The sequence below is a fragment of the Lutra lutra genome, chromosome 18, assembly GCF_902655055.1.
Source record: "Lutra lutra chromosome 18, mLutLut1.2, whole genome shotgun sequence".
Lineage (NCBI taxonomy): Eukaryota > Metazoa > Chordata > Mammalia > Carnivora > Mustelidae > Lutra > Lutra lutra.
This window is the reverse complement of record NC_062295.1, coordinates 12490001-12513986: the sequence shown is the minus strand read 5'-3', so window position 1 is coordinate 12513986 and position 23986 is coordinate 12490001. Positions and strand designations below refer to the sequence as shown.

Genomic DNA, 23986 nt, shown 5'->3' with positions numbered 1-23986 from the left:
GGAAGCAGGCTCCCCGCTAAGCAGAGAGCCCGACGCGGGGCTCGATCCCAGGACTCTGGGATCATGACCTGAGCCAAAGGCAGAGGCTTTAACCCACTGAGCCACGCAGGCGCTCCTCCTATACTATATATATATTTTTTTAAAAGATTTTTTTATTTATTTATTTGACAGACAGAGAGAGATCACAGTAGGCAGAGAGGCAGGCAGAGAGAGAGAGGAGGAAGCAGGCACCTCGCTGAGCAGAGAGCCCAATGTGGGGCTCGATCCCAGGACCCCGGGATCATGACTTGAGCTGAAGGCAGAGGCCCAACCCACTGAGCCACCCAGGCGCCCCATCCTATACTATATTTTTAACGGATGAACAGAGAAAGCTGGTTTTCTATCCAAACCAGTGGTTCCCAAACAGGGAAGAATTGCCCCTAAGGGACATCTGGGTCACAATTGGCAGGGGGGAAGGTAGCAGGGGACTGTGTTCTTGGTATCAGAGTGAAAAGACCAAGGACACCACTGAACATCCCGCAGTGCATAGGACAACCCCCGCCCCAACAAGAAACTATCTGGCCCCAAATGTCAATGATACATTCAGCAACCCTCATCTAAAACAGAACAATCTTCTTAATGGTTCATGAATCACCCCTGGAGGCTGATTCTAAAAGAAATGCTCCAAAAACTATTTTACCCGTGGCTGAAATTTCTGGAGAAGTGGATACCCCAAGATGTCGGCCCCAAAAGACATTGAGACTCTGCTATTTATTTCTAAGTTTCATTTCTAGAAACAATTTATAATCACTTATCTTCTGCTGTATAAACAGACCAAAAAAAAATATGTAAACTACAGTCAAATCAATGGATAATTTGTTGCACACTTATTAGGCACCGGGCCCTGCTAGGACTACACTCACAGGAAATAAAAAATAAGGCACAAGCAAGACACTGAGGGGCGCTGGGTTGGCTCAGTCAGTTAAGCATCCTGACTTTGACTCAGGTCATGATCTCAGAGTCTGGGGATCCAGCTCCGCATATGGCTCCCGGCTCCCCAGGGAGTCTACTTCTCTCTCTGCCCCTCCCCCTACTCATGCATGAGCGTGCGTGTGTCAAATAAATACATAAAATCTTAAACAAACAAACAAACAACAAAAAAAAAAACCAAGACACTGAGCCCATGAGTAACCAAGACACTTATCAGGAGAGGAGGAGCAGCTATACCAAGCAGCAAAAAACTATTCTAGTAGGTAGTATCAGAGGAGCTCCTTTACTAAATTATTGGGATTTTAAAAAGGAAGAAATCCAGGGTGCCTGGGTGGCTCAGACATTAAGCGTCGGCCTTTGGCTCAGGTCATGATCCCAGGGTCCTGGGATCGAGGTCCGCATCGAGCTCTCTGCTCAGTAGGAGCCTGCTTCTCCCTCTCCCACTCCCCCTGCTTGTGTTCCCTCTCTCACTGTGTCTCTGTCAAATAAATAAACAAAATCTCCCCCCCCAAAAAAAAGGGAAAAAAGGAAGAAATCCATCTAATCCTGAGAGAAAAGCAATCTGGATCTGGCAGGTGTCACTGCCTTTAAAGATGGGTAGGACTTCATCCTTAGCGAAGGAGGAAAAGGGGGGCGCCTGGGTGGCTCAGAGGATTAAGCCTCTGCCTTCGGCTCGGGTCATGGTCCCAGGGTCCTGGGATGGAGCCCTGCATCGGGCTCTCTGCTAAGTGGGGCGCCTGCTCCCCCCGCCTCCTTTGCCTGCCTGTCTGCCTACTTGTAATCTCTCTCTCTCTCTCTGTCAAATAAATAAATAAAATCTTTAAAAAAAAAAAAAAAGGAGAGAAAGGAATTCCTGGCAGAAAGAAAGACACATACAAAGGCTCAGAGTAACAAAGGATAAGGCATGTGTTAGGCCATGAGCACCTTGTTAACTTTTCACTGTGGGAACCTCCCCTCCTCATGTGGAGAGGCTGTCAATCACACACTCTCACTGTGGGAGGGCATGTGACTTGAGCTGGCCAGTCAAAGAACTCTGCCTCTCGGTTCACAGTGACTGGTACAGGAATGTGCCTGGGACTCTGGCTAAGGAAATGAGGAATGCAATATTCTCTTTTCTCTGACACTGCTCTTGGGAAAGATGGTAAAAGCCCAAAGGTATGGAAGCCACCAAGGGAAATCCGATTGAGAGTGAAGTCATCTCAGAGGCAAATAGGGCCAGGAAATGATGAAAGGGTGACCCTGAGTCCTCACAGCGCTGCGTGAACTCCTGGATCCATCCATGCCTAAGGCCACACCCTGTGCCCTGCAGTTACATGCCCCCACAAAATTCCCTTTACTAGCCCAGCCTATTTTAAAGATTTTATTGATTTGAAAGAGAGAGAGCATGTACATATGAGAGCTAGAGAGAGCCCACGCAGAGGGGAGGGGCAGGGAGAGAATGATAATCCCCGCTGAGTAGGATGCCCGACTCAGGGCTCTATCCTAATACCCTGAGACCACAACCTGCGCCAAAGGGAGATGCTTAACCGACTGAGCCACCCAGGCGCCCTGCTTACCATCCCTTTTAAAATGGGTTTCTAGGGACGCCTGGGTGGCTCAGTGGGTTAAGTCGCTGCCTTCGGCTCAGGTCATGATCTCAGGGTCCTGGGATCGAGTCCCACATTGGACTCTCTGCTCAGCAGGGAGCCTGCTTCCCTCTCTCTCTCTGCCTGCCTCTCTGTCTACTTGTGATCTCTGTCTGTCAAATAAATAAATAAAATCTTTAAAAAAAAAATAAAATAAAAATAAAATGGGTTTCTATCCCTTGCAACTCAGAGAATCTTAACCAACACAATTCAGGGCTAGTGAATAAAGAAATTTTGTTCCTGTTTGGAAGGATACAGTGGGAGAAATATGGTGTGTACATTACAAGGCTGTTAATTACGTACTGTCAAAAAAACAAATGCAGGGGCGCCTGGGTGGCTCAGTGGGTTAAGCCTCTGCCTTCCGCTCAGGTCATGATCTCAGGGTCCTGGGATCGAGCCCCGCATCGGGCTCTCTGCTCAGTGGGGAGCCTGCTTCCCCCTCTCTCTCTGCCTGCCTCTCTGCCTACTTGTGATCTCTCTCTCTGTGTCAAATAAATAAAATCTTTAAAAAAAACAAACGCAAACAAGTATCATGCCATCAAAAAGAGCATAAATCCAAAAACCGAGAAAACAGATATGACACCAGAAATTGTCCAACAGACCAGAAAATAAAGTGTGAATGATGTCAAGGAAAAAAAACCCCAGTGAATGACAGAGGTTCTTATCACCGACACCCACTCCCTCACCCCCACTGCCCACATGAGGTGGTCCCTCCCTCTGCACAAGGGGAACAACGTCAAACACACACCAGCCACAGGAGGTAGAGAGCAAGGATGACTTGCAGAGGAGCTGACCAGATCATGTTAATGTACGTGGCCAAGTCCATGAACCTCTGGGCGTCCACAGACATGAGGTTGACAATCTCCCCGACAGTGGAGGACTTTCTGGCTGAGTTGGTGATCACCAAGGCCTGCAGGACAATGGAGAGAGAAAGATGGTGAGTCTAGCAGGCAAAAACTTTTTGTCCAGGTCCACGTGGAGGAAGAACACAGCTCAGGAATGGAAAACCGCTTCTCTTTTCTCCTGCCTTCCTACCTTATCTGCGTTCCCAGCTCGTAGGTCCCATCGCAAAGCCCCAGCTCTTATCAATGACGGTCTCTGCCTCATCCTGACTTCCGTAATATGGAAGGGACCCCAAGATCACCTAAACCAGGGTGTCACACACTGCAGGGGGCACACACATCACTGGGGAAATTTGTTACAGCGTCGTTTCAGATTTGGAAGGACTGGGGTATGGGCCTGGGGCGATGCATTTCTAACATGCTCCCACATGATGCAGATGCTGCTGGTCCGCAGATCACACTCAAGGAGCAAGGTCAAGGTCAGGGTTTCCCAGTCTTGGCATGACTGACATTTGAAGCTGGATACGTCTTTGTGGGACTGGCCTGTGCCTTATAGGGTGTTCACCAGCATCCTCGGCCTCTAACTAGACACCTCCATCTCTGGTTAGGACAACCAAAAACCAAAGACATCTCCAGACATCTTCCAAACATCCCTTGGAAGGATAAAATTGTCCTGATTCTCAAACATGGTTTCACACTACTGCCTGGGGAATTTAAGAAATAAAGATGCCTGGGTCCCACCCTCAGAGATCCTGATTTTGTTGGTCTGCAGAGCAGCCTGGGCAGTGGGAGTTGCTGAAGTTCTCCAAGTGAGTCCAACTTACAGACAGGGCTCAGAACCAACAAACTGGCCCATCTCTCTTGACTACCTGCTAGGCAGTCTCTTCTCCACCCACGGCCCAAGCAGTGTCTTCACCCCAGAAGCTAAGAAATTGAAGGAACCAAGAAATTCCCTTAAAGCTGGATTGCCTAAATACCTAAGCACTCCACTACCCAGGGAAAGGACCACCTGCCCAGTTCATATGCAGAGTCAGAACAAGCTCAAATGGAGTATCAATGGCAGTGACAGCGTGAACATGCATTTTCCCAAGTCAAATGCCACCTAAGAAACTCCTTTCCGCATGGCTGACACAGGCTTCAAGGACATGCTACACATCAGCTTTGATAAGGTCTCAGACCTGATGGGCAACTGTGGCCAGCTGCGGTCATGTGGGCTGGCCTCCTGCTACTGCTCTAGAAGCTGGGCTTGAAATCCTCACGGTGGCCTTGGGGGTGACCTAGCCAGGTCCCCACAGATTTTGAGGCTACATACACTGGGAGACGTCAATGTGACCCCCTGGTTGTGAGGACCGGCCTTCACCTGCCTTCTAAGAGATGCCACCCACCTTCCGGCTGACCCCACCCGCCTTCTAGTTGACCTCACCCACCTTCCGGTAGACAGCACCAATGACGGCTGTCTTGATCCTCATGCCGCTGACGAAACAGATGTGGAAGTACTGGTGCAGCACGAGGGTCTGGAGGCAGGCGCTGACGAACAGCAGCACGGTGTAGAAGTAGCCCTGCCAGTCCGGGGCCTCCTGATCGTTCACAAAGTTGATGAGCAATCTGAGGGAGCAAGGACGGAAGGACCAGAGCCTGACGCACACGCGCAGGGAACAAGTCCTCCCACGTCCACATTTCAACTCTCCCTGAGCCAGGTGAGGCGGGTGTTACTCCTGCCATTTTATGCAGAGAAAAACAAACCCACAGGGGTGATGGGGCCGTGCAGGTTGCCCCAGCAGGTGCAGGTGGCTTCTCGTACCGACTGTTCTGGCTCGTCACGAGAAAGCCACCCGCAGGTGACCAGAGAGTATGTTAGGCAAAGGTAGGAAGGCAAAGACGAGGAGCGGGTGGCCCCCCCCAGAGACAAAAAGAGGTACAGAGAGAGAGGAGGGAGGGGACCTCCTTGTGACTTTCTGTTTTCAGGCTGCAGTCTGACGCAGTCTGGCTCATTTTCTTGTTCTCAGTTTCCCTAGACATTCCTCTCTCCTCCTCTGGCTTCAGGGGAAGTTGGTTTCGGTTACTTGCAACCAAAATGGTGTCAAAGCAAAGTACTGGGCAAAGTGGGTGCAGACAGAGAGGCTCGGATGTAATTAAGCCCGTAGGGCACCCCACGTGACTCCAAGGCAGAGGTTAGGAGTGCTGCCTGTGGAAGGTCAGGAACACAAAAACTTGCCCAGCTGAGAGGGAAGGGGTCTTACTTTAAGATCTCTGGGCCGGCAAACATCATCAGGTCGTGGACGGCCTTGAATAAGAAGCTCATGAGGAAGTAGGGCCCGAAGGTCTTGTATAACACCTTGAACAGAGACGGCTCCTGCTCCTTCTGGGGGGACTTGACGATCAAAACCTCAGCCTCCTCACTCACATCCACCTGCGAGCCCCCTTTCGGCTTGGCGGGATCCTTGGAGGAGTATGCCATCTTCGCCTGCTGCCTGGAACGCAAGGAGTGTGGACCAGTTGTGGGGTCTTCTGGAGACTCCGCCGGCTGGCCAGGGGAGAGGCCGAGAACATCCACCCCTCGGGGAGACCGGCCCGAGAAAGCCAGTCACTGCAGAGAGGCAGCTTAGCACGCTGCTTCGGAGCACAGACTCGGGGCCCTGGCCGGCCAGCTGTGTGACTTTCAGGCAAGTTCCCTAGCCAGCCCAGGTTCATCACCTGTTCAACGGGGATACACGTAGGATCGGCTCACAGAGCTGCTATGGAAATTAATGGGTTAATACACACGAAGGGCGCTGAAAAGTACAAGGCCCACAGCGATCTACAGATGTGACGGAGCAGCAGGCTCCGTGCTTAGCTGGGGGTTTGCTTGAGATTCTCTTTCCCTCTTCCCCTCCCCAGTTTGTACGCATGCATGTACACTCTCTCTCCTAAATAAATAAGGAAAGGTGAAAATCTTCACGACCTTGCATCTGGCAGTGGATTCTGAAATATGACACCCAAACCATAGGCACCAGAAGAAAAAATAAGATCACCTGGACTTTGTCAAAATAAAAAAAGTGTCGTGTATCAAAAGATACAATCAAGAAAGTGAGAAGACAACCCGAAGAATGAGAGAAAACACTTGCCAATGAAATATCTCCTTGTAACCAGACCATGTCAAGAACTCTTACCACAGAATAAGGGGAAAAAACCCAATTTAAAAAGGGCGAAGAAGATACGCAAATGGCCATGACACGTTGCTTGACATCATTCATCATCAGGGAAACATAAACCAAAACCACAGAACGGTATTACTTCACACCCACAAGGGGCATCATCAAAAGCCAGATAATAACAAGTGTCTACAAGAATGTGAGAAACTAGAACCCTCGCTCAGGGCCCTGCACAGTCCCCTCCCATCGGACGAGGATACAGCAGAAACAGTGGAGTGCGCTTCTAAGATTAGGTCACAGAAAACACAGTGGCTTCTGTCTTGCCCTCTCTTGGATCATTCATTCCAGACAAAGCCAGCTGCCGTGTGAGGAGGACCCTGGAGGAGCCCCCTGATGAGATCTGCCAAGAGCCAGCACTGACTGACTAGCCGTGTGCAATCGGAAAGCAGGGCCTACAGGCCCAGCCGAGCCTGTGGATGATGCGGCCTCAGCTGACAGGGCGAGTGCGACTTCAGGAGCCGCTGACCCAGAACCCCCCGGCTAGGCTGGACCCCTGATCCAGAGAAACCATGTGAGATAGTAAATGTTCGCTGCCATTCTCAGCTGTTACGTTTGGGGTAACATATTATTACACAGCAAAGACCTAACTCTGGTCTCCAAATTAAAGTCAAGTCAACATCTTCAAATGGCCCGACGTGGGCTCCGCCGCCAAAACATATGCTTCCTCCTTACCTAACCAAGTATCTGCAATTTACGGGATCCTTCCATGGTGTGAGTGTACTGAATGGCATTCAGTTTCAGAAGGCTCTCCCTTGTCACGTTGATGCCACACACTTGACTATTTAAACTACCTGACACTCTCTCTTAGCAAGCACAGCTTTCCAACCTGCCTTGGCTCACTTGCCACCCCAGGAAAGGACCAGAAACACGGGAATCTCCTCCATGCTCTGGGTCGATCAGGCATGTGTCCTGTCTGTCCCCACCCAGGAGATGTGTGGGCATGCATCCACTCTGTCCATGGTTACAACCTCTGATCCATGCAAATGACCACCACTGGGGCCTCCTTCCTGCTCCTTCATTTCCTCCCACTTTTGTTCCCTGACATCCAAGTTCCTGCACAGCAGCCAGTGGGACCTTCCTAAAAACACATCCTCCTACTTCAACTCATAGCTTCCCCACTGCACCCAGAATAAAACCTAAACTCAGTGTGAAGTTGTATAACTTCCTATGTGTGCTGTAACAAATTACCACACACTGAGTGGCTTAAAGCAGCACAAATTTATCATCTCATAGTTCTGGGGGTCAGAAATCTGAAGGGGGCCCACAGGGCTACATTCCTTCTAATCTGTTTCCTGGTCTCTTCCAACTTCTGGAAACCTCCTACATTCCCAGGCTTGTGGCCCCTTCTTCCAGTTAAAAGCCAGTTATAGCTGCAGCGCATTCCCCACCCCCACCTCCCACCCCCTGACTTCTTGTCTCCTCTTACAAGGACCCAGTGATCATATCAGGCCCTTTGCCATTAAGGTTCTGGGGATCAGACCATGGACATCTTTGTGCATTATTCCACCAACCACACTGTCAGTGTCACTGTGCAAGACTTTCACAACTCCCTTTACTGACCTGCCCTAAAGCTGCCCTTTTCCTACTAGGATTTTTAGTATAATTCCTTTTAGCACATGCAGGCCTCCCTGGCAAGGAAGAAAGAGGGCTAGGCAGAGAGGAAGGGAGTGGCTCAGCCCTCCCCTGTTCATTCTCTGTACCACTTCCTAAACCAGACCCAGCCCTGGGCCTGCGTGGGCTGCTAGTGACCCAGGGCTGTTTCTAGTGGCCAAGAGACAGGTGCCAAAGGGTCAGGGAGAAGGTCCAGGGCAGGCAGAGAGGAGGAAAGCTCATGCCTGGGTGGACAAGGTCAAGGTCAAGAACGGTGGGAAGGATCAGCTAAGGCCAAATCAAGAAAGAAAACTATCCCATTAACAAGAAGCCCACAAAGGAGGGAAGTGCTCCAGGACCGGAGAGGAAGCAAGACGGGCATCTGCAAGCTCTGGCTGGGAGGGGAAAGGAAAATTGGAGGGGAAAGGTCTGAGTCAGGAGAAAACCATCCAGAGCAAAGGAACAGAAAGGGGTGGGTAAGCTGAAGGCTGGGAAGAAAAAGGGCCTTTCTGAGTAGATCAGATTCCAGTGTAGGCAGAGATGCCCATCAGTCATTTGTCCACTAATGAACTAAACACATGTTCTCGGTCAAACCTGGAGCCCCACTACCACAGAGCCTCATGAGAGGAAAGGATGAGCAAGCATGACTTCATAAGACTCTTACTGGCGCTGGGTGCCTGGGTGGCTCAGTGGGTTAAAGCCTCTGCCTTCAGCTCAGGTCACGATCCCAGGGTCCTGGGATCGAGACCCGCATCGGGCTCTCTGCTCCGCAGGAAGCCTGCTTCCTCCTCTCTCTGCCTGCTTCTCTATTTATGATCTCTGTCAAATAAATAAATAAATAAATAAGATCTTAAAAAAAAAAAAAAAGACTCTTACTGGTGCTATCATGGGGGCTTTCCAGGAGAAGTAACATCACAGCAGTGACCTGCAGGATGGGAGAATCAGGAGAAAAAAAGGACGCTCCAGGCGGAGGGAACAGGATGAGCAAGGCCTGGAGCTAAGGACGGGAAATGAGGTTTGGCAGCCCTTTCTCGGAACCAGTGAGAACCTCAGGGTGACCTGAACAGGGCTGGGAGCAGACGGCAGGGGCTCGAACCAACCAAAGAGCAGCAAGGCACTACTGAGAACTCTGTCATCTGTCATGAAGGCTTTAGTAAAGGCCAAATCTTAAACTTAAAAAAGTCTCAGCGTGACTGAAATTTCTACATTTCTGGGTGTCCTCTGAGCATCGTAGTCTTTGACCCATAACAAATATCCAATATCCAATATAACACAGAAGGGCAGACTTGACCTACGAATGCAGAGAATGCACTTTACAACCCTGGGGCACATTGTCACTCTTCTTAGTGCTAAGGATATACAGGAGGACAGTCTCAGGAACCACAGTGGGAGTGGCAAGGGTCCCCCTCCCATTCCACCCCCTTGGTAGCCCTGGCAGGATTTTAAATGTGCTGCTTATGAATGCAAATGACTCAAACTTCCCCCACCACCTTACCCTTTTTTCAAGTTTCTTTTTCTTTTTCTTTTCTTTTTTTGTTTTTTTCTGTTCCTCAAAAGCAGAGCTTTTCTCAAAGGGGGTTGTTTTGCAAATGCCACATTCTCTGATTATCAACCACTAAGCCAGATACCAGACCTTCTGTGACCTAAGGACACTCAGTCCCCCAAAAACAGCCCAACAGGAATCTACGTAGATTGAAAAGCCTGCCCGAAATCACCCAGGTCTGGAATCGAACTCCATTTTCAGACATAAATCCATAATATCCATAGTGTGTATTTTGTAGTTTTAAGTTTAAATACACCTTGAATTTTTTTCAGAAATGCAACTTTTTTTTTTTTTTTAAGATTTTATCTATTTATTTCACAGAGAGAGAGATCACAAGTAGGCAGAGAGGCAGGCAGAGAGAGAGGGGCAAGCAGGCTCCCCGCTGAGCAGAGAGCCCGACTTGGGGCTCGATCCCAGGACCCCGAGACTATGACCTGAGCCGAAGGCAGAGGCTTAACCCACTGAGCCACCCAGGTGCCCCCAGGAATGCAACGATTACTGAAAAGAAGGGGAGACTATATTTCATTCAGAATTTAGCCAAGTGATGGCCACAACTCTCCAAAACCTCTTCTGTGAGGGCGACTGATGGTGGGTCCGGAGATCAGGAGGGATTTGCAGCTGTCACAGGGAACCCTCCCCTTTGGGACAAGCAGCAACTCTCCATTCTGTTCTCCCAGCGCGCACGCGCCTGAGCATCTACTCACACGTGCCTGAGCATCTACTCACTGAAATACACATTGTCCTACGACAAAACCATTTCAGATTTCCTCAGAAGCCTAGTGAGAGCATTTTGTTAATTTTTTAAATTTTAGCTATGTGGGTGGGCTATTTTTACTGACCTATTACCTTAAAGTAACTGTACTGATGTTGGAGAATCTTTGTATTCAAGGCAACAGTGAGTCTGCAAGGTTCAGAACCACCGCTCAGCACACATATGCTGGCGCTCTGTGTCGTTTTTTTGGTATTTTCTGTCTGCATTCCTTTACAAAATAGAGACAATTAAGCAAAAATGGCCACCCTGTCTTTAAGAATGTTTTCTGCTTTTTAAAAAACATCTATAGCTTAATTGAGGTGTAACTGATGTATGCTCGGTCGCACATATTGGGAGTGTATAAATGGATGAGTTTTGACCTACGTGGACACATAGGCCTATGAAACTGTCCGCAAAATCAAGGTGGTAAACATATCCATCACCCCGTATGGTCTGCCAGGGCCCCTCTGTAATTTCTCCCTCCCACCTGCAGCCTGTTCCCCAGCTAAGTGAGGAGGCCTGGCCACAAGGGGCCACACCAAGAAATCCCAGCGGAGAAGAGGACTTTTCCCTTCGCCCACCATGTCTACCTGGTTTGTGCCTCTAGAGACAGAGAGAATGACAAGGCAGTGAACCCCCAAGCTGAGAACCCCTGAAGGCTCAGGTATTGAGAGAGCCAGTGCCTCTAGGGGTGGCCCATGTTGAAGCCCGAGGAGCCAGGGCTCACCACATCCTGCCAGGCAAGATGGGAACGCCCAGTCCGGGGCTGCGTCCAGATGAAGCAACACGACTCATATGGTATTACCTGCCTGGGGTTTACCCAGGACGATGACAGGGTTTACCCATGATGTTTATCGCACTGAACTGTCAGAAATCCCTCTGAGCAGCAAACAGGGGCTCTGGGGCACGAAGGGACCTGAGGGACACAGCCCCTCAGGCCCCACACTGGTCTCCCTGCCCCCTCTCTCACCTTCCCCAGGGCAGCCCCACTGGTTAAAAAACAAAACTCAGGACATGCCACTGGCCTGCACAAAACCCCCCTCTGACTTCTCATTGTACCTAGGATCAAACCTGAACACGCTAGCTCGGCCCATGAGACCCTTGCAAATGCTTTTCCTCCCTTACCACCTTCCATTCTGCTCCTCACACACTTCACTCAGGCCACACTGCTCCCCCTACTTCTCCATAAGCATGCCAGACTCACCTTTACCTCAGGACCTTTGCATGAGCTCTTCCCTCTAACCATAAAGCCCTTTCCACACACATGGACACGGGTCACTACTTCCTTCAATATGAACTTCTGCTCAAATGTCGCCTTGTGTGAGTCTATCCCCACCCACGGCGTCTCTATCAGTTTCCTAGCCCCTCACTTGCCCCACTTCCTTGCCATAATCTCATAAAATGTAATGCTCTCCAAAACTTTCCCTGTCCGTGTATGCTCGACTTCCATCCTGTCTGTCTCCTGTATGGAAGGTAGGGTAGCCCCAAACAAGGAGCCTCTTTGATCCCACAGTCTGAACACAGACGGCCTGAACTGACTGCACAGCAGCAGGAGACCTCAGATCTGCTGAATGAATCAGTTAAGGGCCAGGACGGTGACAGACAGGGCTTCTCGTTCAAGCCTGGTCCTCCTTCTGCGGAGCCTCAGAGGCAACCTCTCCCACGCCATCCGCAGTAACCTGCTCACCCAGAAGGGTGGACCCAGGGACCCGCCTCTGCCTGAGAACCTCCTACGGGGTCACGGGCACCAGATTCACACCAGGTTCAGGAGGAGCCATACATGCCCAGAACACCGCCCATCTCGCGATGCCCGCCCACAGAGGCTTATGGCTCGACCTGCCTGCCCTAAGACAACCTCTCCTGTGTCCGTGGCTACCCCGAATGGGCACCAGCTCAGCGTCGCAAGGGCCTCTGCTGGTGTCCTAGTAGCCAACAGGACGAATATACTGAGTTCCCAGCCCCAACCAGGCCTGACCAAAGATCTATAACCTAGGTGTTCTGGCAACTGGACTTCCAAGTCCAAGGTTTTTCTCCCAGAAGGACAATTGGTCTGTGAGAGATCCCATACAGCAGGCTGACCCCACTGTCAGCCAGTGCTAAGAGGTCAACAACAGGCCCACCCCATAAAACCACAGGAGGAAGGACAGCCACTTTTTGTTCTGCTCCTGCCACTACCCTCTATCACCCCCACGTCACCCATAAGTTCTTAACTACCTCCTCTGGACACGGGACACAGGCCAAGGCCCATGACCTACTCTCCTGTAACAGCCACTTTCCCTTCTTACCAGCACGTAATACAATGCTGTTTCACGTAACTGGGGACGTCTTAGGTTTGATGAAATCAAGTATGTGCTGGGGAGGCCCTGGCCTGATTCCCAAAAAAACTTGGTAAGAGGTCACAGGATGGCATGCAGCTCATGTGGGAAGCGGGTCTGAAACTCAGGATACCGGGCCGCCTGCGGGGCTCAGTCGGTGAAGTGTCTGCCTTCGGTTCAGGTCATGATCCCAGGGTCCTGGGATCAAGCCCCACATCAGGCTCCCTGCTCAGCAAGGAGTCTGCTTCTCCTTCTGTCCCTCCCCCTGCTCACGCACGCTCTCTAATAAATAAATAAAAAATCTTTAAAAAGATACATAAATAAAATAAAATTCAGGACACCAAATGGGACCCATAATGCAAACTATGGGCTCGGGGTGATCGTAATGCGTCAGCACGGGTTCATCAATGCTCACAAAGATCCTTTCTGCTGGGGGACACTGATAACAAAGGAGACTATGTATGGGAGAAGGAGGGCTTACACACAACCCTCTGTGCCTTCCACTGTGAAAACTCAAGTCTGGGGGCACCTGGGTAGCTCAGTCGTTGCACATCTGCCTTTGGCTCACGTCATGATCTCGGGGTCTTGGGATCAAGCCCTGCACTGGGCTCCCCGCTCCGCGGGGAGTCTGCTTCTCCCTCTCCCACTCCCCATCGCCGGCTCCCTCTCTTGCTGTCTCTCTCTCTCTCTCTGTCAGACAAATAAATACAATCTTAAAGAAAAAAAAAAACACTAAAGTCTATGTTATTTTTAAATGCAGCACAGTCCAAAGCACCCTTGGGGAGGGCTTCCTTGGCAGAAGAGCTGCTGAAGTGATGGGCTTGGTGTGTCGAAGCCAAAACACTGAAAAGAGCAAGAACACTCAGGAGGCGGACGCTCCCGGTGAGACAGGTAAGGTGCTGCTGTCTCACGCAGAGCGGGGCTGCGCACCCCAGGCACGCACTTGCCGAGGGCCCAAGCAAACAGCATCAATCTTTCGCTCTTGTCTACCCAGACTGCCTTAGCTACGTGGAAGACTCTTCCTGGATTTTGCAGATGAGCCGACCACGGCTGGGAAGAGTGAAGCAGCTCGCCCAGGACCCCGAAGCTAGTCAGAGGGGACACCGCCACCATTCTGCACCGTGGTGGCAGGAAAGGGGGTGACCCGGTGGTCCTAGAGAACGCCCGGCTCTCCCCTGTGGCAAGAGGCTCGCACTTACCTTTTGGATTTGGCACACTCCTTCTTCCAGTTCTTTACCAAAACGGGCACAACTTGCTCTGACGTGTCCTCCTTATTCAGGGACCAGAGGTCAGTGCTCTCCAGCGGCTGGCGGTAGCCGCGGACCATCAGCCTGGGGCCAAAACACCAGGGGAAGGAGATGAGAGTCGCAGCAAGGGGACGTTGGCCCTTGCCGCCCACACCCGCCACGCCAGCCCGCCGCCACAGACAGCAGCACGCACTTAGGAAAATCGCAATATACATAGGACATCTGGGCGCATTAAGTCATCACACCTAATTCTGTTAGGTCGCCCAGGAAACATGGCTTCATTTTTCAAAGACACAGAGTACTCAGGATACCGATTTTACAGTGGCTCCCTATTTACTTTAAAAAAAGTTTTTAAGACTCAGTGGCAAAGCAGTCATCATCGTCAAATCCCAACGATAAGTTCGTTGAGTTTGGTTAGACTTGCTTTCTACATGTTTGGACACTTCCATAAAGAACATAAACCTGTCACTGATTGTTTTGAAATCATTATCAAACTTACAGAAAAATCACATGAATACCTACCCCCCCCCCCCCCCAGCTCACGGCTGCTAACATCTTACCACATCTGCTGTACTCTTCCCTCTACCTATAAATATACACATACAGACTTTTTCTCTGAACCCCTTCAGCGGAGGCTGTGGACGCAGCATGCCTGCACCCCCAACGTTACCATGTGTCCCCCTTAGAAAAAGGGCATGCTCTCAGAAGCCAGAGAGCGACTCACGAAAATCAGAAATCTAACGATGGCATGACCCACAGTCCACACTCCAATGACCCCAACTGACCCCGAGATGTTCCTTAACTGATAATGTGAACAGTACTTAATTAAAAAAAAAAAAAGAGGTCTGTGCAAAGTTTATAAGGACAACGAACAGTGTCCTTAACTGTTAATCTGAACAATATTTAATTTAAAAAAAAAGATGTCTGTGCAAAGTTTATTAAGACAAGGAACAGTGCTTATGGGGGAAAAGGGATTCAGAGAATCCTGGGTAAGATGCGACATCGTGCAGGAAGAAATGTGTGGGAAAAAAAACAGGAAGGGAGCCTAAAGTGAGCAGGTGCCTTGGGGGTTTCTGGTTGTGGATCTATGCCTGTTTCTTATACCCACATTTCTTATAGGGCATGGGCATTATTTTTCTAATGGCAATTTTATTTCTTGGCCAACAACTGTAATTAACCTGATGTTTAAAAAAAAAACAAAAAAAACAAAACCCAAATCCGAAAGCCAAGAGCACACGGCTTCTAAGTGCCCTGGGTGAAGCCACGCACAGAAGTGCTGCAAGCCATTTATGGCTCACACGTCAAGTCCGTGCACACGGCACAGGGTCCGCGTCTGAGCCCCGGGGTCCGGGGCAGACATGCTCAGCACGTGCGGTGAAGGGCTGATGGAGGGACAGCAGGCCCGAAGCGCCCGCCTGGCCTTACCCTGTAATCCACCAGAAGGTGACTCTGGAAAGGAAGGAGGCGCTGGACTCCGGGCAGGGATTCTAGTGGAAAGAACACACGGGGTGGGGATAAACAGGAAATGATCAGTTAACCTTCTCGTCTGTCTAGGCGCGCTCGGCAACAAGAAGTGAGCAGAGTGCTCTTACTCTCGACGAACCAGCAGCCCCCTCACACCGATGACATGCACCCCAAAAAGGTTTCTCTCTTGAGCCCCAGTGACTGTCAAAGAAACACATGGCAACTCGCCAGTGTCATCCAGGAAATATTTCCCGAGTGTTTACTATGTGCAAAAGCAGCAGAGAACGCCACTTACCCTCCCTGCCTTATATTCAATTCCATGGCAACCTGGGGAGTGTGCCCGTTACCCCCATTCATTCACTGACTCATCCATTCAACAAATACCGTCTGACCACCAGCTATGTGCCGGACGCTCTACCAAGAGCCCCAGCATCATCTTATATCCTCATAGAACCTTATGAGCGTGGGAATTACTATTATTCCTGTTTCATTCGTTCATTCAACATGTATTTTCTGAGCACCTGCTACATGCCCAGCACCATGTATATAAATCTGAGCAGACACAACCCCCCAGGCCTGCAGTGCACCAGAGTAACAATAACACCTGCTAACTTCTGTACTGGCTAACTCTGCTGTAAGTGCTTTACACACATGATCTCATGTAATCTTTGCAACCACCCTAGGAAGTAGTTAAAAGCATCATCCTCATTTTGGAGTTAAAGAAACAGAAGAGCAGAGGGATGGAATGGTCTTGCCAGGCTCCCCCCGCTGGAAGCAGAGGACACAGACAGCAAGTCCCTAACAGGCTTCAGAAAGAGATATTAATCAAATGGTCCTGTGAGCAAACACACAACCTCAACTGCCATGAGGATCGTCCCCTGAAGCTAGGTCAGTGTACCAGTGAGGTCACAGGTATCTTAGTGAGATCACAGCAAGAGAGCTGATAAGCGGATGGGGGCTGATCCAGGGGATGAAGGTCAGAGAAAGCGTCCCTAAGCTGGTGTCTGAAAACTGAGGAGAGGAAAACGAGGAAAGGGGGAGAGCAAGGCGGTCTCAGCACCAAGAGTGTGTGTGTGCAAAGGTCCTGTGGCAGAAGTGGCAGAAGGGGGCATAACCCACTCTGGGAACCAAGAAGTGGCTGAGCAGTCTATACTGGAGGCCATGTAAGGGATTCTGGTCTTCATCCCAAGGGCAAAGGCAAGTCATCAACATATTCCAAGCAAGCTCTCACAGAACCTCTTTCCCAGAGGCACAGAAATGAACTCCAACAACACACACACACACACGCGCGCACACCAGGAAAAGGATGTCCACATGGAGCCTCAGAAACCACACACAAGGGCCAACTTTCCACACTGAAAACATTCAGATCTATATTGTAAAATATATGCTTTAGTCAAGGGGGGGAGGGTCACCATGCAGTAATGAGGTCTCTAACAGAGGAGGCTGCTCCATGTTCCAGCATTTTTTCAGAGACAGCCTTGGAAACATACAAACACACACATTCTGCCAGAGTGGTTTTCCATCCAGGCTGTAGGTGCTTTAAAAGTAACACTGTACCTGGTCCCCACCTCCCGGAGTCTAATCAAGCTGGTCTGGGGTGAGACCAGGACATCAAGTTTTTATGTTTGCTTTTCGCTCCCAGAGTCTCCCTGGCAAAGCGGCTTGGCAGGAAATGTCCCAGATAAGCCTCCACTGTCTTCTCACACCTGTTACCACGGAAGCTAAAGCCATGTGGAGTCAAAAGGCCTCAGCCACAACCAGAAGCGGCTCCGAACTTGCCCCAAAAAGGATGAAGGGAGCAGCCATCAGGCCAGTAAGGAGAAATGACTGTGACCATCATGTCTGATTAAAGACACAATCTCACAATGACACCAGGGGGAAAAAAGGGCAACCCCTTGGTGTCGTTCATGCAAAGACGCACGTGAACCAAGCCGATGTCTTAGAAAACAGAGAAAGGGCAGGAGCCAAGCGTGTTTCCCACCTTTTCTAAATGAACTTCACCAGAGGGTGACCAAAGAGAGAAAAGGGAAATGTCTTTGTATAGAATCAGTCCAGCCGGGGCAACTGGAAGGCTCAGTTGGTTAAACCTCCAACTCTTGATTTTGGCTCAGTTCATGACCTCAGGGTTGTGAGATTGAGCCCCTCGTCGGGCTCTCCGCTGGACACGGAGCATGGTTGAGATTCTCTCTCTCTCCCTCTCCTCTGTCCCTCTGCCACCGCCAAAATACAGTCCAGCTAATAAGCAAAGAATGAATGACAGAACATTAAGACAATGGGCCATTTTGCAACTGCAGTGGATTACTAGAATACTCGGTGATACCCAATGATTACTATGAATGCTTTTAGGCCAGAGAGTGGGGTCACCATTGGGCTGTTTAAAATCCTTATCTTTCAGACAGTCTCACTGGGAGAGGTGGGTGGAGGGCACACAGGAATTCTATTCATGCAACCTTTGCTAAGCCGAGTTTATTTCCAAATAAAAAGTTACTAAACATGTTTAACTCCCCGGCTTTCAGAGACAGGTACTTCAGTAAGTACTTCAGTACTTACGCAGGGAGGTGCAGGATAAAGGCAGTCTACGGCTGGCTGTTACACGCTGCTGCCTACTTCCATACACGTGTGCAAGCTTCCATAAAAAGCTAAACGAGAAGCTTCCCTATGGACAAAAACACGCATCCTGGGCCCAGAACCACCGGGCTCCATGCAGAGACCAGAAGGGTGTCAGGAGGCTCCCAGGCCCACCTGCACCAGAGTCCAGCCTAGAAAACCCGTTGAACACCCACTCCAGACCAGCTCAGATCAGTGCCTGTGGGCTTGGGCCCTGGCCTCAGGAGATTTTTAACAAAGCAATCAGGTGCTGTCTGCCTCAAAGATCTGTGTTCCAGACCAACCTAAAGGACAGTGAGTTCAGACTTTGGAGCCCGAGTTCAAATCCCTGGGAGGCCATTTTCTCACTGAATGAGGCGGGGCAAGTGCCTCCAGCTTGAAGCCTCGGTTTTGGAATCTGGGAGACAGGGAGCGGTACGTCAGCTGCTCAGCCTACTCACGCGACTACAAGGAGGGACAAATGACTGAGTCCACAGGACTGTGCTGTAAGGTGGAGCTTTTCCAAACCAGCATGGCAACATTATTCGTGGAGGAGGCGGCAGCGGCATTTGCTCAGGAGGCTGGTGGTGGGTGGGTTATCATGTCAATCTCGAATACACCTCAACCGTAGCCCGATTCCACCCCAGGGTGAAAAGGTGGGGTTCCAGTGGGGAAGGGGAAATGGAAGAGGGTGAGGCACAGCCGACAATGACTCATTTATTTCTTAAGCAAATATTTAGGGAGGGCCTGCTTAGATGCCAAGAGGTGGCTGGGGACCAGACAAGACGGAGAGGTCCCCACCTGATACGCTTTCCACCTGGGATGGACAATTAACAAAATGATAAATGATAAAAATGATAAATATTTAAGTATCAACAGGAGAGCCACAACGAAGAAGAAAAATGAAGGTGCCAGAGAGAGATGGGGGCCGGGGGCTTGCTTACACGAGAGGCAGCAAACAGCAAGGAGATCAGAGAGGGAGGCTCCCAATCCCAGTCCTGCCACTTACCAGCTACGGGACCTCAGCCAAGTTACCTGGCGAGGAGACTAAACAAGATGAAACATGTTAAGATTCCTTAGAATAGTACCTGGCACAGGGTGACAGCTGGAAGAAGCGGTAGTAATGGTATTAATACTAAATCTGAAACAGTAACGATAACGTCTTCTGTTTCTCGCAGCCCCCCGGCACACCGAGAACCGAACCAGATGCTTTCCACGAGGGCTGGCAGAGAGAGGCCCACAGGCTGGCTGCGTGTCAGGAAGGTGCGACTGGCACACGGTGATCATGGCTCACTCACACACTGTCCATGTCTGCTTCCGAGCCCCGACGGCAGAGGGGAGTAGCCACAGCACGAGCTACGTGGTCGACAAAGCCTAAGTATTTACCATCTGGCTCGCTATAGAGAGAGCTGGTTAAGCTCTGCTTGCATCAGAGCTCCCAACACCCTGAAACAGGGACCACTAAGGCATAAAACCAGGGCTCAAACGACGGCCGTTTGCCTCCAAACCCGGGCTTCTCTCACTCTCAGCTTCAACATGGAGAGTCGCTGTGCGAGTTACAGACCTTGCACAGAGATGCCCGGCAGTGGGGCAGGTCGGGGCTGAGAGGCAGCCCGTGCCCATCTCAAGACTTCCAAGTCCCATGCCTGCGAGGGGCTGCGTCAGCCCGAAGGACGCAGGGCCAGGCCCAAAGTCAGCCGCCCACACAGGCGGGGTGCGATGTCTTTTTCTCATTCGCAAGGGTACGATGTTTTTTTTTTCTCATTCACCACGAGCCCCACTGCAAACAGCCCGGTGTTAGGCATATGCACAAAGGAGAGGTCCCCAAATCCTGGCATTCTCTCAAAATCAGGCACCTCCAGCCGTGGAGCAGGACCGAAGCAACCTTCCGATTATGGAATTGAAGGCAAGTTCATTCCTTTTCCACCCTCCTGGATACAAATGGAGTCCGTACCCATGAGACTGTAAGAAACAACGGCCCAGAGGGAAAAGATTCATCCTCAACTCTGGCCAGGAAAAATCCCAGCTGCTGCGAGAAAATTCCCCCAGCAAATGCAATGAGATCGCATTATTTATAAGAACATTTCACAGTTTCTAATTTGCACGCTCCAAGAGCTTTGTCCAATTCGCCTCCTCCCGCCTTTGCTTCCAAATGGGGATTTTCAGATTACGAGAAGCCGTCCTGTCATGCCGACAGAAGGCCCGAGTCGCCAGCACAGAGAAGTTAATCTCTTAAGTTTGGGAGCTGGTTTCTGGAAGTCCCTACCTGATATCGAAGGCCTTATATGATCACAGACAACTTGAAGTCTGGAGGAGTCAAGAAGTGAAAACTAAAGAAGAAAAACAAAGGGCACGGGTGCTGGATGAGAACCCAGAGGGCATCCCGTTCAACCGAAACCAAGCAGAACATTCTCAAAGCTACCACCTCGGGGCCTCCCAGCCACTGAGGCTGGGGCGGAGCAGCTCCCGTTCCAGCAAGGAGGAGTCTTATTACCAGGCCCCCCATTCACTCAGAAAGGAGAAAGACTCAGACAAGCCTTGGACGAAGTGAAGGGTGGGAAGAAAGTCTGAGTGCGCACCATAGATGGAAAGCCACATTCTTTGGCATCTGTATCTGGCACTCGCCGATTTGGCCAGAAACCACGCAGCTTAAACCCATTTGGTACAACAGTCCCAGGCACTGGTTCTTTGAGGACTGATCATTCATTAGCTCACCCCGGGCAGTTTGGGGACCCTGGCTGGCTCCTTCAGCACCGTGGCCTTTTTGTCACATGGTCTCTGGGTCCCCCCACTGCTTTTCTGGCACTGATTCTGCCCGTTAGCTCATACTCTGCACTGCCTTCACACCCAGCAATAAGGGGTGCGAGATACAGCAGCATGGCTGAGGGCACGGGTGCTCCAATGTGCCCCCCCCCCATCACCAGCAGCCACGGTGCCTGAGTTGCTGTTAGAAACGCAAAACCTGGGTCCCACCCAAATGTACTGGCACAGACTCTGGGGGTGGGAATCAGTTGTCCGCGGTTTACCAGGCCTCCCATATGATGCACACCCAAGTGCACTAACCCAGGAGAAGGGCTTTTCATCTTAGGCAAGACCCTACAGCACTCTGGTGCTCCGTGTTCTCCTCTTACAATGAGGGGAGGCTCACCGTCCTGCCTCACGGAGCTGCTTTGAATGGACTATGTTAAAGCAACAGTAACTGGGGCGCCTGGGTGGCTCAGTGGGTTAAAGCCTCTGCCTTCGGCTAAGGTCATGATCCCAGGGCCCTGGGATCGAGCCCCGCATCAGGCTCTCTGCTCAGCAGGGAGCCTGCTCCCCCACCCCGCCTGCCTGTCTGCCTACTTGTGATCTCTGTCAAATAAATAAACAAAATCTTTAAAAAAAAAAAAAAAAAAAACAGTAACAACACAGATGGTCACCGTCCAGCTCAGCCTCCCTCCTGACCCGCCTGCACCGCTGGAAATGCTGTAAGTGCCACCAACCTCTTTGTGTTCCACACACCCTCCTCCTCTCAGCCGGAGGTGGGGCGGGGTCCTCCAACCTGAGAGTGTCACTACCCATGCCGAGAATCCTCCATCAGGTCAAGATCACAAGTTCTCACGGTGACACCCAGGTCTACCCTTGATTTTGCACGCTCGGCTCCCCGGCCCCTCCAGCCCAGCCAAGCAGACCACGCAGCTCCCCAGCACCCATGGTTTCCTGCATACAACTGGGTCTCTGCACACACTCGGTCCTCTGCCAGGAGGACCTTCCCGTGCAGCCTTGCTGGCCTGACCAATGTCTCTCCTCCCCTGGATGCTGGCCTTGGAGCCCCAGGCTGCGCTGGGAACCTCTCCACCAGGCCCCTGCACCCCCAGCACGTGCCTAGCCTCAGAGCCCACTGGTCAGCCACTGGCCAGCCCAGAGCTGTTGGTTTATCTGCCCACTCCCCTCTCCTCGATGGTCAAGTTTGTTCATTTCCGTTCTCAGAGTCTGGCTAAGCACCAAGCCCCACCCCCTACCCCTGGGTCCCGCACAACATGGAACTACTAACGACCAACAGCAGAAGGGGGAAAAGCCTTTGACACCGGGTTTACGATGCTTTTATAAACAGTCCAAGTTCCGCGGCTGCTTCTGGGGTGTGCAGGGCAGAGACAGACCAGGAGGGGCAGCGGGGAACTTTCTGGGGTCCTGGTAATGTTCTAGATCTTAACAGGGACTCGGGGCACTCTTGTCAGCAGACATCACACAGTCACGTCAGATTCAGCAGTTTCACTATGTAAATTCTGCTTTAAGAAAAGAAAACAGGGACTCCTGGGTGGCTCAGTTGGTTGAGCCGCTGCCTTCGGCTCAGGTCATGATCCCAGCGTCCTGGGATCGAGTCCCGCATCAGGCTCTCTGCTCAGCAGGGAGCCTGCTTCCCTCTCTCTCTCTCTCTCTCTGCCTCTCTGTCTACTTGTGATCTCTCTCTGTCAAATAAATAAATAAAATCTTAAAAAAAAAAAAAAGAAAAGAAAAGAAAACAGAAATGTTAAACAGATATGGAACTCTTGGCATGGCCAAGTGTTTGGGGGAAGGATACCAAGAATTTCCAAGTTAAGTTTCAGCTACAAAAAAAAAAAAAAAAAAAAAAAAAAAAAAAAAAAATCAGGCAGTCGGCTGGCCAGCCGGATCCGTGATGAAGCAAGGTTCCCAAAATGTTAACTGTGAAAGCAGACTGGTGAGTAGATGGGTACTCGCTGTGTCATTCTTTCAACTTTTCTGCAAGTTTGACGTATTCACAGCAAAATACTGGTTGCGGAGGGTTATATTCCTTATTTACGGACAGGGCTAAAAATACCTCTTACACCATATGAGCTGAGGGATTTTCCTAAATGTGCTAAATGTGCTAAACCAATGCTTTCCAACCCGTGGATCTTATTAAAGTGAGACTCTGATACAGCACGGCTCAGCTGGCCAAGACACTGCATTTCTTTTTTTTTTTTTTTTTAAGATTTTATTTATTTATTCGACAGAGATCAGAAGTAGTCAGAGAGGCAGGCAGAGAGAGAGGGGGAAGCAGGCTCCTCACAGAGCAGAGAGCCCGATGCAGCGCTTGATCGCAGGACCCTGAGATCATGACCTGAGCCGAAGGCAGAGGCTTAACCCACTGAGCCACCCAGGTGCCCCGAAGATACTGCATTTCTAACAGCACCTGGGGAACGCTGTTGCAGCTGGTCCAATGATCCCACTCTGAGAAGTGGGGGTTTATGCTACTGACCACGTTTGCCCTTGATGTCTCCAAGCGCAAATGGAAACACCTCCTCCCTCCCTCCCACCCCACCCTAAGCAGGAGCCTCCGGGCCTGCAAGCCGAAGGATCATAGGCTGGAGCCAGACAGGAACCCCAGGAGAGCCTGTAAGGCTTGGTCAGCCGCTCCCAGATTCTAGGCAGCCGCAGGCCTGGAGGAGAGAGGGGAGCAGCCCCACCAAAAAACCAAGACCAGAACAGATGTCTGAGTCATGCAAATGGCAGAGGGCCAGCTGGGGCGGACACTGGCTTCGTGACTCAGCTGGAGAGAGCCCAGAAGCCCAGTGCTGTCAGCTCCCACTCCCACAGACCCCACCTGACCTAGGCCACTCCGGGAGCACAGCTAACTGCCACCTCCAAGAATAAGCAACCTATGACCGAGGCTCTGACCTCAGGAGGGCAGCTGGGGCCAGATTCTCTGCATCTCTGATGCAAGCCCTGATGATGAAAGGGAGACAGGCAGAGAAAGCACCTAACAGTGTGCTCCTCTCCTCATCACAGGCCTCAGGTCCCTGGGGGAAGGGGCTGCCGCAAGCACCACATGGAGCCTTGACCCATTTTCAAGAAGGCAGCACTGAGGTTCTGGAAGGAG

General features: G+C 50.8%; 1 protein-coding gene across 1 annotated transcript in view; it reads right to left on the bottom strand.

The window, feature by feature from the left end:
- The window catches only part of ABCC1 (ATP binding cassette subfamily C member 1), a 131070-nt gene that overhangs the window by 54071 nt on the left and 53013 nt on the right, over positions 1-23986 (bottom strand). The window contains exons 6-10 of the mRNA XM_047714454.1: positions 15499-15560; positions 14026-14157; positions 5677-5907; positions 4864-5041; positions 3343-3504 (exon numbers count right to left, since the gene is read on the bottom strand). Coding sequence (XP_047570410.1) covers positions 3343-3504; positions 4864-5041; positions 5677-5907; positions 14026-14157; positions 15499-15560 — 765 coding nt within the window. The remainder of the gene's footprint in view (positions 1-3342; positions 3505-4863; positions 5042-5676; positions 5908-14025; positions 14158-15498; positions 15561-23986) is intronic.